Source organism: Heterocephalus glaber, unplaced genomic scaffold, assembly GCF_053883595.1.
Source record: "Heterocephalus glaber isolate CG9 unplaced genomic scaffold, H.glaber_assembly_v1.0 deba00000331, whole genome shotgun sequence".
In the NCBI taxonomy this organism is placed as follows: Eukaryota; Metazoa; Chordata; class Mammalia; order Rodentia; family Bathyergidae; genus Heterocephalus; species Heterocephalus glaber.
This window is the reverse complement of record NW_028258142.1, coordinates 19,650,327-19,664,671: the sequence shown is the minus strand read 5'-3', so window position 1 is coordinate 19,664,671 and position 14,345 is coordinate 19,650,327. Positions and strand designations below refer to the sequence as shown.

Below are 14,345 nucleotides of genomic sequence, written 5' to 3'. Positions count from 1 at the left end.
GAAGCAAAAAAGGACCATGATTTTAAAAAATATTTGCAGTTATAAATGAAGGTATTTTTTCCTAATATATAAAAACACAAATTCTATAATTCTACAAATAGTGTTATAGATTTGTCTCCTTTCAAAAAACTATACACTATAATCAGTTTCTTGTGTAAAATATAGGTAAATAAAAATAAAGGCGAATAAATCAGAGATAATATTCCTATGGGACTAGACAACATTTTGTATAAAGTCTATAAATTTGAATAAAACATCAATAAAATATCATCATGGAGGAACATAATGACATCCTACTAACCCAGAATTTGTTGGTTTGGTTTCTGTACAAATTGAATAGGGCTCTGGGCCGGGGATTTAGCTCAGTGGTTCCAGCGCCTGCCTTGCAAGTGCAAGGTCCCAAGTTCAATCCCCGGTACCAAAAAAACAAATTGAATAGGGCTCAAAAGGCATTTAGAAAGGCATCCCTTTGCTAAGGGATATTATAAACAAAATTTCATAGGGAAATGTTTATCCAACTTAAGAGAACAAACTATTTTCAAGTATTACAATAGCTTCCATTTGCATAAAAATAAGTGCTGGATTAAAAAGGAATCTTTATTCATTAAATCATGATGCATTGTTAGAATGTAGGAATACTATTACTGCGCTCTATAACAAAGCTGCATTTCTTTAAATGTCCTATATTTCTGAATATTCACTAATTTATATAGACAAATGTCTAGATTACCCAAAATAGTGATGCTGAACCACAACAGGTGGATTATGTTTTGCAAAACTGATTTGACACTGAAAAAACGTACTAACCCACATGATTAGACTGTGCCGTTTCAACATACCCTGTTGAATTTTTTTACAAAGCTAAATATAGGTTCAGATGTTGAATAATTTATCTCTGCATTTATTAATAAGTTCATATTTGATATTAATACTCTGATTTTAGGCATGAGATTTCACTTTTTAGATTTTCTCAAAGTAAATTGAATATGATTATTAAAATCAATTTTGGCATCTTTTATGACCATTAAATTGACAGTTTAAAACACTGTAATACTCCAAGGTAAGTTACATAATTTTATTTTACTTAAAATTAAACCATAATTATTGCTCCTTTTTCTTTCCCTTGTTCATTTCTAATCCAGCAAATCATACCTATATCCGGGTTTGTTTATTTTTTTAATCTACTACACAGTCCTTTGAATCTGTTTATTGTCTTATAATTTAAAGATTCAAAAAAGAAAAGTATTTATTCATTATTAAGTGACTATGTATAAGTCAGCACATATTTCTGGAACTTGTTACTATGTAACCCAGGCTGGCATTGAATTTGGAATTTTCCTGCTTCAGCCTGCGGAGTTCTGGGATTATAGGTGTGTACCTATAATATTCAGCAATGTTATCACTCTTGAATAAAAATAAGTGGTTCTCACAAATGTCATTTCAAAGTTCAAAATCTCAAAGTAAGCCCATCTTATCAGATAAACAGTAAAAATTTCTATGATGTGTATATTACATCTTTATAGGTGTGGTCCACATCTGGTTAGGCAGGCAGAAGGAAGGTGTGGGGAGCTTTGGTGAAAGAAGGCAGTTTAGCGGCTCAATAATCATTTCCTACTGCTTCTTGACATTTTGGCTAAGATCAAGTGTAATAATCATTTCCTAGCTAGGGCCTCATGGGACCTAGGTCCCTTCGGATATTAGTCTACTGTGAAAAAATTTTGAGAGCATCTAATCTCGAGTTAAGACAATTAAACTTTCCAACTAAGCCTGGATCCAAAATGGCTTTACAAAATCATCAAAATTGCAAATAATCTGTTTATAGCACAGTGGTGAATCCCTAGTTTTAATCTAATTTGGATCAAGATCTTATATTTGGGGCAAAATTTGAACTATGAGTAATGTTAATTAGTCTGTTCTAATCAGCATTGTCATAAAGTAAACATTTCTCACCTTCATAAGGACTTAAGCAACAATGAAATAAAATTCAAAAGCAAGTAAAAAATTCTTTCCTTCAAGGTAGAGAGACAATATATAATTCTTCATTGAATTATAAAGAATGCTTCAGGATTCACACCAAATCAAGTTGCTGGATTATTTGTCTTTTACATGGTAAGTAAATTTCAATCTTAAATAAAAATGAATTCTTTAAATTTTTGATAAAATATTCTGAAAGTTCCTTGAATCAAAGAATTATTGGGCCCGTAATACATGTAAGAGTATGAATAAAAACAAAATATTACCTTCAAATGAGAAAGAAATGAAAGTATTTTCTTTTCTTTTCTTTTTTGGTGTGTGAGGGATTAAACCTAGGGTCTTGTGCATACTAAGCAATTACTCTACCACTGAGCTATACCCCAGCCCTAAAGCATAATTTAAAATGCACGAAAAGAATGCAACAAAATTGAAAATCTAAGTCTTTGATACTTAAAATTCTCTCATAATCTATCAGAATTAGGAGTTAAATGAATTTTAGCATTTAGTAAATAAACAGAAAAAGACTAGAGAAAATAGTGTGAAAATAATAAAAACAGAACATTATATATCAAGTTATATACAAAGCACAAATACTTTTATCCCTCAAGATTTAGAAAACATTTCCATTTCATACTAACAGAGAAAATGTCAATACATCATTTAAGATTGCTACTATAAAATTAAATTTTTTAAAAAGGGTATACCCTGTGCTTAGAAGTAAATAGGTTGACATCAAGGAAAGAAGTATGCTAAACAACCGCTGAAAGAGAACCGGAGAACTCAGCAGTGGCACAACCAAGGAAGAAGCTGCAATAAAACAAAGCAGATCAGTGCAAGGGATACAAACAATGTTAGTTTAGAAGTTCTAAATAATCAATTGTCATTTGTGGCATTTAGTATCTTATTACCTTTACCATAAGGCCATATTTGCCCTAGTGAATTCTGTAAGAAATACAAAACTTTACATGTTTAATTAAAATTATATCTTATTGTTTGAACTGTATTGGCTTAAATAACTCTAATTTTCTCAATATATATTCAGAATAGATCACTGTAGTAATATTAATTCCTAAATAATTTGTTATTTTCCAATGAAATAAAATATAATACTTAGGCATTTATATCTTGACCCAAAGACAATTTACTCCCTAGAAACTGATTTTCCCTAATCTCCTACTCCCCTAAGGTTTCCCACATAAAGTATCCATTGCCAGTTGTAATATGCCACCTGGAAAACTAGAATGACTTCATCAAGCATGACAGCTGTAATATGAGTCATAATAACTGAAGCAATCTTCCCCTATAGGATAAGAAAAGCAACTACCTCAGTACAGACAAGGCAGATGAAAGGGAGTAGACCAGTAATACATAACTTCACTCCAAGTCTGTTTTGGAAAGTATAATGGCTTGTATCTGGATGTCCCCCAAAGCCTCATGCAGTCATAAGCAGAGCTTTTTGGAGGTGGCTGGATGTAGGATATGTGATGCTGGGATCAAGGATGTGATGTTGGGATTGATTCATGATGTGATGCTAAAATTAAGGCCACCCTACCTTGGGTGTGTGTGCTACCCATCCTAAGAGTGGGTAGCCTGGATAGGACATAAAGGACAAAAAGAGATTTTTTTGTTTGTCACTTGCTGCTTGCTGCTTTTGCTGTCTTCTGCCTGCCATGAATTGTTTCTCCTTTGTGATGGCCCTCTACCATGCCACCCTGTCTTGGAGCCAGCTGATTATGGACTGAAACCTCTACAAACTGTGAGCCGAAATAAACCTTTCTTTCTTTAACTGTGGGTGTCAGGTATTTTGTCTCAGCAATGAGAAAAGTAACTAATACAGAATTGAAAAGTACTTAATTTCTTTCTTTTTTTTTTTTTTTTGGTACTGGGGATCAAACTTGGGACTTTGGGCTTGCGCGGCAGAGGCCGGAACCACTGAGCTAAATCCCCGCCAAGTACTTAATTTCTTAACTCCCCTAGTGCACTAATGTATGGAGATTTGCGATAGAATCCTACTGAATTATTCATCAGTTGCTTAATTGTGGGGCAAGTTTGTTAATTTATCTAAGGAGAAGCTTACCTGCCTTGCAAACAAGGATAATATTAAAAAGTTGTGTGGTTTAAAAAACAATTTTACCTCTAAAATGCTTCCTGAGCACAGTGCCTGGCACACAGTCCTTATAGTAACTGTTAGCTGTTATTATTACTACTAATCAATATCTCCTAAGTAAAAATAATTTCACTCAAAGTCAAATTCTTGCAAGATTTAACACTGTGCAAGTTATATTTCCGTCAGTTCAAATGAGATCTATTCTGTAAAACTGAATATTTTGTCCTAGTTTTATTTTTATATAAAGGATTGATAAGGTGATAATAGGGGATTAAGAGTTCCCATTCTGAACAATATAAATTGTAATCAGTATTGTAACATATTACCCATTTGTGTATCACACAGCATGTTAGGAAAAAAATGCACATTGTAGTTTGGCCATGTTAGTGCTTGGTTGAGATCTTTGGAGATACTGAAAATCTATCTATGAGTCAACTATTTCATGTCTCATATTATTTAGTAAGTATCCTCTACCAATCTCAAGGAAGAAATTTCATATTTAAAACATATACTCAGAGAGACATTAATGTGATTGAAGAATAGCAGTAGATACAGTCTCAATTTCCTTCTTACCCCTCCAAAACAACAATATATAGGATACTTCAAATAGGGGAAAAATATAGGAAATATTACAGAATATGCACATATGTTGTACTACAACATCAGATAATATGACAGAGTAGAGCTCAAGTTTAAGAAATAAAGGTACTTTAAAAATTGCAGGTTGAGGTTACAAATAACTACATCCTACAATATTCCTTCTATATACTTATATATTCATTTTTGAGGGAACCATAGCTATCATATTCCCTCATTCCACATATAAATACAGATATAAATATGGAATGAAGGAAGGCAAGATAGAAACTTTGTGACTTACTAGAATTAGAGGTATCAATGTAAAACTATAATTTCTAAAATACAGGTGTGTATAAACAAGTTTATGTGCATATATATTAAATATACATATCTATTAAAAAAGATGTTTTAGGCTGGGACAGGCTGGACGATGAGGTAAGCCTAAAACATCTTTTTAATACAAGACAAGAAGAAAATGCACAAAAAATTTGGGAGGGGAGAGAGTTCTATTACAATACAGGTTAAAGGAACCCTTCTTCCAAGTCTGAGGCAATATAAATACAAGATAACCAATAGTAATGAATTAAAAACCTTTTAAAAATGGGAATTCATGAGTCCACATTAATAATAAATAGAAATGTGAACAAATGAATGGGGGATATGAAGAATTTTTTTACAGTTAAATATTCAGAGCCTTCTCATGTATGCAGAGATAGTGTCTAAATTGGGACATCTTCATATCATACCCACAGATTGAATAAGGCAAAGATTGGATCAGGAAACATGGGTGAATGCTAAATTTCAAGAGAATTTTGATTAAAAGGATACTGATCATCTTAGGGGTATCTTCTCCAGAGTTACTGAGAGAGAAGAAAAACAGAAGTCTACAATGGACAACATCTTGATGTGTTAATAAAAATTAACTTCACTAATAAGGTATAGATCATGTGCATCTAGACCTAAGAAGGATATAACACAATTACATCATTACATAGTATATTCTGGCCAGTAAAAAATAACCTGAGAGTTTTTTTAAGACAGGTTCTTGTTCAGAGAGCCTGCAATCCTCCTGCCTCAGCCTCCTAAATGTCTGGGAGTATAAGCATGTGCCATCACACCTGGTTATAACCTAAATTTAATCATAAGGAAACATCAGCCAGCACAAATTAAGTAATAATATATGGACAGAGGTGCTATATATTTTTAAAGTCAATGTAGTAAAAGACAATGGAAGGAAAATACCATAACAGTCATTACTAGATCACTGAAACAATTAAAATAAGGTTGACAGAACAGAAAAAAATTAAATCAAGTGTTTGAAAATTTTATACACATACATACACACAGCTAAAGGACAAGTACAAGCTTTGAGGATGGCTTTTTGTAATTCTTGTTCTATTTCTTGAAGTTTAAAAATGAGATATATCAGGCCAGGAATTTAGCTCAGTAGTTCTGCTGCCTGCCTCGCAAGCACAAGGTCCCAAGTTCGATTCCCGGTACAAAAAAAAAAGAGAGATACACCATAATTCTTCTTTTTTGTTTTTTCATCTTCTTTCATCCTTATTTCTTCTTAAAAGAAATAAGATACATCTTTAAAAAATGCAATACAATGATACTGCAGTTTATTTGGTTAACAAGAAAATGAAGGAACTGAATAATAAAATGAGATATAATAATATGTGGACAAAGTCTGTTTTTCCTTTTTTAAAAAAGTCATCGTTGTGGTTTATTCACAGGTAGCTAAGAAAACTAAGGAATTGAGCATGGCTACACTGCAAATACATGAGGTTATGTGGTGAGCAGTACCTGAGTGGTTACTTATGCATACTGATCTCCAGTTTCTTATTTGTCATGTATTGTTCATCTGCTGATTATCATATATGACTACATATTTGTGAAGTTATATGATATTGAAAGACTTCTCTTAATATTATATCCTCTGGTCATAATATTTTAGTTTTCCATGAATTTCACAACATGTCATATGAAATATCATCACATATAGTCACTTCACTAAAATATTAGCTCCTCTACCCATGCAGAATATAAGCCCTAAGATGACAGAAATTTGGTCAATCTTTATTAACTTCAAGGAACAGAACTTTTCAGAACATACTATACATGAAACACATTTTTTGAATATGAAGTAATCACTGATACTGTTCATGCAGAATCAAAGTAGTAATTTTTATAATTAAGGTGATTCAAAAGATAATTTCTATAGAATGCCCTTAATGAAATGAAACATGAAGTGAAAATGAAAATTTACACGTGTTTTAAATATGTGTGTATAGACAGATAAATAGCAATTATTGACCAATAATAACTTCCACTTAAACAACGACTGAGAAGGTTAGAAAATGGGCAAACCAAAAATTCAGGAGATACATGTCTGCTTCCTATTGCATTTTTTTTTTTCTTATTTAAAAAAAATTTTTTTTTCCTATTCCATTTTTAAGTCAGCTTGGGCTTTAAAATTAATCCTAGAAAAACTATTCCTGTCTCTTAATACTCTTTTCAAGCTGAAGTTCCATTCAAAGATCTTTTCCTTTATAATGATGAACAATAAAAAAATTAAGAAATGTTAAATTGTATGCCAAATCATTCACAGGCATAACAAAGTATCTTTTTCACATGAAAAATCTTGACTTAAAAGCTTGCTCTTGTCTTCCAGTTGGAAGGGAAAGCCTAGGTCCTTAAATTACATGTTTACTTCACGCATACATTCCAATGTTCTTAAATAAGGGCATTTCATAGAGGAATATGCTTTGAAATATTTAACTATCTCTATAAAATGTGTAATTTGTGTTAGAAGGTGAATAACCAATGTTATTTTCAGAAAAGGAAACAAAATTTAACTACTTCCTACTTTCTGTGTAAAAACTGAAAATTTATGAAATGACATGAAAATTAATAATATGATGTCCTTCGTAAAACCTTCTTTTCTAGTCACTTACTAGATTTTTATCAGATGCTAATAAATACACAGCCTTGCTATCAGATTATAAAGATTTTATCAAGTAATTCTAATTAACATGTGTACTCACAAAAGATCTAATTTTTTGTCAAATTCAGCAAAATAGAAATAATAGCTATTATTATTTTCTAGCAACAAAATTATTTATTTCAATAACAATAATATAAACATAAAGGGATCATTTTAAGATATCTGATGTGATGTAAATTATCTCATTTGGTTTGACTGGCTGCTTACCTAATGTTGCCCAGCTCAGAATTTGATTTGTAAGAGGTAGTCCTTGTTTCTTGAGTAGACTACTATGGGTACTGTACACAATATACATAGAAAGCACTGTATTCATCATCTGAAAATACAAACAAAACAGGTCAAGAAAAGAGAAGGTAATGAAAGACTGTATGTTAGAAAAAAATGCTGGGAACAACTGGCATCTGGCCAAAATGCCATTGAAATTGGACAAGGTCACCTTTTTCTGGCCAAGGCTGACAGTACTTCTGTATGAAGCTCCTTTGTAACTATGACAGGAAGCATTTCAAGAGCATTTTGGCATACAACATCACACTGTTTCTATTTATAATATTTGTTGTAAAAATTAAAGGTTTCTTAAATTATGGAAAAAAAGAGGGTAAAATGTATATACTTTAGTATATATGGTGTAGTGCCTTTACCCTAGGGCCACCACCACAGTTATACTGATTTGTTCATTCAAAACATTTTTGTGGTCTAAATATTCGCCTGGTACTGAGAATACACAGAGCATAATTCTTCAGAGAACATTTACAAGTTAGTGTAGAAGCTGGTAAACTACAATGTGTAGGCTGGTGATCTGTTTTTATACATTTGTTTTGTTTTGTTTTGTTTTTGCGGTACCAGGGATTGAACTCAGGACCTTATGCTTGTGAGGCAGGTGGTGACGCCACTGAGCTAAATCTTTGGCCCTTACAAATATTTTTTTTTCTTTTGGTACCGGGGATCGAACTCAGGACTTTGAGCTTGTGAGGCAGGCGCTGGAACCACTGAGCTAAATCCCCAGCCCCTATAAATATTGTTTTATTAGAACATAATTACATTCATTTATATGTTGTTTCTCTTTGCAGTAAATAGTAGAATTGAAAATTTACAACACACTCCATATGATCCACCAATCTAAAATTTTTACTCTCTGGCTCTTTAGAAAAATGTCTGGTTAACCAAAGTAGTAGATCAACTGCCATTTTTAAACAGTAAGGTAACAGCTGGGCATAGTAGCACATTACTGTAATCCCAGGACTCTGGGAGGCTGAGATAGAAAGATTGTAAGTTTGAAACCAGCTTGACAACTCAGCCAGACCTTACCTCAAACTAAAAAATAAAAAGGTCTGGAGATGAAGATCAGTGGTAGAATACCCCTGGATTTAACCCCCGTATCTCTCTCTCACACACACACACACACACACACACACACGCACGCACACACAAATACACCCCAAAGCTAAATTACGATTCTAAACAAAGTTCTCTTAGTTCAGATTAGCAGTTTCATTACCAAATCCTAAGAGCTATATTTAATTACGTTTATATTTTCAGTAAATTAAGAAGCAAAATTGCTGTTAATAAAGCTATGACACAATCTTAGGATTCTTTCAGTTTTAAGACACATTCACTTTAGAGATATTAAAATACAAAAAACAAGTATCTTGGAATCAATAAAAACGTACAATAAAATATGGCACAGGAATTACTGTAAACCAATAAAGCTAAGGCAAACAAGAGCTTTGCAATGGACTTACCAAAAACTCAGGGGTATTTCTAACAAAGCTGTAAGAATTTTAGCACATTGTTTCCTCCTCTGGAGTGAGAGTCAGAAACACTGACTTCTGTCAAAGTTTGCATTATTATAGGAGAATTCTGTCAGAGCTACTCTGGCTTCAAAGTAACCTTGGTCAGTGTACCATTTAAAATGAAACATATGTTTCAGTGGCTTGACAGGATCTTTGACAAAAGTGTTTTTTCTTTTTTATAAGTTCTCTGTTGCTTTCCAAGAATAAATTTAGCTTGTGATATCATCTTTTAAGTATGGCATATTTTTATAACAGACTGTTTTTGGAAATACTGTATTTTCTATTATTCCAGCTTTGATCTGAGGAAATTTTTTTAGAAGACTCATGGATTTTATTTTGGGTCAGTGTTCTAGATGTGGTTATTTATACGTTTTCTTAAAAGTGGTTTCCAAAGGAATTTATAAAATATATATAATTTAATTCTCACAACTCTATTAGATATTATCTCTACTCACAGATTAAAACAAGTTAAAATCAAATTACTGAAAATTGTACATCTAGTATGCAGTATAACTGGGCACTGACCCAACTTTGAAAGATCAGGTTTAAAGTTCTTTTTACTACAATAAAACTACCACCCAAGCTGAAGTTTATTTTCTTGTAGCACATCATCTGAAGTCTTAAATTGGCTGTTCTTCCAACACCCTAGGTTGTTTTCATTTCAAAGAATCTTGCCTTACATGAGGACTATACAGACACTTGGCACAATGGAAGCCCTTTCATCTTATGTTCTGGTCAGTATAGATGTTTTGTAAGTCTCCCCAACCTCTGCTCTCTAAGCATCTTTCAGTTGCCTCTTGTTGACTGTTTTGTATTTCTTACATTTTAGAGAACATACGTCTATGTAGTAGCTTAAACAGAAAACTTCCTTCTTAGCTGGTATATATTGAGACACATTACTCAATGGCATCCTAAGGACAGATTAAACACAACTATATGATCACTTCTGTATATCATTAGAATAACACAGCATAGAAAAATCTGTAACTGACCTGTAACAGATGTACCAATAGCTCTTCCTTTCCAAAGCTAGTTTTTCTTTTCATGAGAGATGTCATAACAAACAGAGATAGTAGAAGAACCAGCAAGCCTGCACCCATTCTGTTTCAAAATACAATTCACAATTTTAAATTTTCTTAAGATATTTATTGGACACATCATGTGAAAACATGAAGCATTTAACTCTAATGTAGAGCTTCTTAATCATTTTGTTTAATCAAGCAAAAAAATGGATACATGGGCTTAACAGGAAATAATAAAAATCTTGAGATAAAGATACAATTATTTTTAATATCTTTACCTTCTTTCTACAAATAAAATTTAAAAAAATTTTACATAAATCAAGTACTATAATTCTTAGTCTGAATTGAAGAAATTTACATAACACAATAAAAAGACAGTTAAAAATACATTATAGCATCTATAACATACATTTATGACTGTGTACTAACAAGATCTACATTTATAATGTAAATTATTTCTAGCAGGACAAACAGCCCCTTTTCTTCATTGACTTTGGTGCTTTCCTCAGCTATCCTGGCTAAATGAAGGGTAGGACAGTGATCACAAAGGTCGTACGTGGGTGAATACATTAGTATACATTTATTTTATCCAGTGATGAAGCAACAGATAATACTTTTCAAAGACATAGTAAGGCACTCCTTAATCCCAGCACTCAGGAGGCTGAGGCAGAAGGACTGCAAATCTGAAGTCAAATGGAGTACACAGTAAGAATCTGTCTTAAAAAAAAAAAACCCTAGAAATAAAAAGCAAAAACAAAAAACCCCACCAGATACAGAATGGTTCCTGAAGTCAAAGGTGACTGATAGCAAGGAAATGCTGCACTATTGCTGAGCTCTCTCTTTCTTTTTAAAAATGTGAACAGTGTAATACCACTGAAATTCTGTTCAAGACAGAATCTGGAACTCAAAACTAACAGAACTAAGAGGAAAGCAATTGGTTTAAAAGAAACAGAAAAGACCAAAAGTCAGGGCTAGCTACTTAAAGAGAATGCCAAGCAGAAATTCCCAGGAAATTGTTTGGTTTTTGTTTTCAATTCTTTAAATATACTGAGAGTCTTAAGAAAAGAAATATTAATACATTCAACATGGACTATGTTAAAACAGGGAAAATATGATGAAGATTGTTTTATCTTTTTCTTTTCTAAAAAATAATGTGGCATTTTAACTCATTGGCAAATGGGTTTTTTATGTGGGTTTTTGTTTTTTTTTGGTACCGGGGATCGAACTCGGGACCTTCCAATAGCGAGGCAGGCGGTGGCACCATTGAGCTAAATCCCCAGCCCCGCAAATGGGTTTTTTCACTTTAGCAGAGAGGGACATTACAGCTGTGTTAGGCACAGTTTTGTTTTTCCCCTCTAATTTTATCCTTAAATGTCCCACATATGTATCTTTGTAATTTTCTAAAGAATGGAACTGCTATGAGAGATCCAATGGAAAGAAGAAATTTCTCTATAAATCAGAAATTAAAATAAAGAAGTTACAAATACAATTAGTTGGAAACTAACATAAATTTAAAATCACTGAGCAATTAAAATTTATAGAGTGAAACAACATAATTAAAATAACACATAAACTGTATTTTTATATTTTAATATTTATTTGCTTCCTGCATTCATCTTAATAGAACATGCAAGTGGCAAATTTCTATGAAGATCATTTATAAAATTTCTTTTCCTTTTAGCATATGATAAATTCTGTTTATGTCACTGCTTGCACAGGACTGATAGGTAGAAACATAAAAGAAAGGGGCTTCACAGAAACAGCAAAAGAGCTCACAGAGCAATCTGAAGCAAGAAATAAGTGAAAATTTTTATTTGAGTTGATTTTTTCACCTATTTATAGTTTACAACAGCTGTAAATGTTTTAACTTAGTAACACTCAAAGTATGTCTTAGTATGGTTTTAGAATTCAATACAATTATTTTGGGCTCTGCTAAAAAACTGACTTCCTGGGATAGTTCCCTACCTACTTCATGTTGGTTTCCTTGAACAAATGAGAAAGGTGTAAAACATCTTAAATTAGCATATATGTAAATAAATATATAGTTCTTATTCTGTTAAAAGAGATATACTCTAAATCTCTTAAAGATTAAAATGTTTTTAAATGCTTACAGAGTTCAGAAGAAAGTAACAAAGACGTTTATACAGTTAGAAAATAAAAAAATGTTAAATGAAATCAATCACTGAGTACAGTAAGCAGGCACGTGTGTGGTAGGATATTTAACTACCTAACCTATACGTGGTAGGTTATTTAACAATAATTTAGAAGTTGGGTTAAAAACAAAGGTAACTGATTATTTGACAGATTTAGTTCCATCATACTAAGGAGAAATAAATATACCAGCAGAAGGAAGAATGCAGGTGAAGTACACAGTATTTTCATGCAATTTGAATGACTAAACTTGGAATAGTTTTCAAAGTAAATAATTTCCTCCCATGAAAATCTTTAAATTCAGATTAGGATAGGAGAAAATTTTCATTTTTTCTAAGATATTTTGATGTGAACATGCTCAAAAGCAAAGATAGGGGTAACATAATAGTTTTGGCATCTTTTTTATTTTTTTTTTTTTCTTTTCTTTTTTTTCCTTTTTGGTACCAGGGATCGAACTCAGGACCTTGTATTTATGAGGCAGGCAGTGGAACCACTGAGCTAAACCCCCGGCCCCTTAGCATCTTTTTTATATTAGCAATGGTTTCTTACATGAAATTAAAATTTTCATCAATTCCCCAACATGTAAAAGAAAGAAGACATAAGTCTTTTTTGGGGAGGGTGGTATTTTAAGGTATCACTGGCAGAATTTCATTCTTTGTGAAAGCCTAGAAGCATCTCCAAGGAGACTAAACAATGCTCAGGCCTAGGCTAAAATCATGACTAATAATTTGATATTAATATTTTAACTTTCAGTTTATTCATGTGAGTTAAACTCATAAACAAGATTAGGTTCAAATTTCAGGGTACTGAGAAAAAATTATATTTAAAAGAAAAGAAAATACTATTCATACACGAGAGAGATATCTGGCACTCGACCTACGACAGGCATCAGTGGGAATACTGCCAGGAGCAAACAGAAGAAAGTCCAACTCAGGGAGGTGATCTAAAATCAAGAAAAAATGTTATCTTTAGCCAAATATGGTATAAAAAAACTGTTTTCAATGTTTCACCAAGAATATGTAAAATTAAAGGGGAAATGTAAAACTTTTTAGCAGTTTACTTTAAAAAGTAATATGGTTATTTTGTGAAGAGACTCGTATAGTAGTTATAGTATTGGGCTCAATGTGAGCATTATCTTATTTAATTCTCAACAACCCGAAGAGACAAGTTTTATTATTCATAACATGTGAGATGAGGAGACTGAGCTCAGATAAGTTAAAATACAAGTAATACCAGGTCCTCAACTAGTAAATGAAACAGCCAGGATTTAATCTTGGACCTGGTATTTCAAAGCAAATGTCATATTCAATTCATATTATATCATATGTTGATGATGACAGCTATAAGAAAACTGGCCCAACTAATAACATGACTTAGCCAAGCAGGGAAATAAGACTACTTTTATAATTAGATTAAGAAAAAAATGATTAGTAAGCCCATTAACTAGAGATTTTTATAAGTTATTAGGCAGAAAGAAGATATTTTTATCTTCTTGCTATCTTCATCAAAAAGCATCAAAGTGGAAACATAAAAATGTTCTTTGTAGAAGTATATTGTAATACCCTGCCTAGCTAAAGGAAGAAAATTAGAATTATATATTTTATCGGTTTTTTTGGTACCAGGGATCGAACTCAGGACTTTATGCTTGCAAGGCAGGTGGCGGAACCACTGAGCTAAATCCCTGGCAGAATTATATATTTCAAAATCTATTATGA

General features: G+C 32.3%; 1 protein-coding gene across 16 annotated transcripts in view; it reads right to left on the bottom strand.

The window, feature by feature from the left end:
- The window catches only part of Pign (phosphatidylinositol glycan anchor biosynthesis class N), a 236,883-nt gene that overhangs the window by 129,911 nt on the left and 92,627 nt on the right, over window positions 1-14,345 (bottom strand). For all 16 annotated transcript variants that reach the window (XR_015443246.1, XR_015443247.1, XM_087191828.1 and 13 more), the window contains 4 exons: window positions 13,482-13,573; window positions 10,450-10,558; window positions 7,875-7,983; window positions 2,679-2,781 (listed from right to left, as the gene is read on the bottom strand). Coding sequence is in view for 14 of the 16 variants with exons in the window: in XM_087191828.1 (XP_087047954.1) it covers window positions 2,679-2,781; window positions 7,875-7,983; window positions 10,450-10,558; window positions 13,482-13,573 (413 nt within the window). In the remaining 2 variants the exon portion in view is untranslated. The remainder of the gene's footprint in view (window positions 1-2,678; window positions 2,782-7,874; window positions 7,984-10,449; window positions 10,559-13,481; window positions 13,574-14,345) is intronic.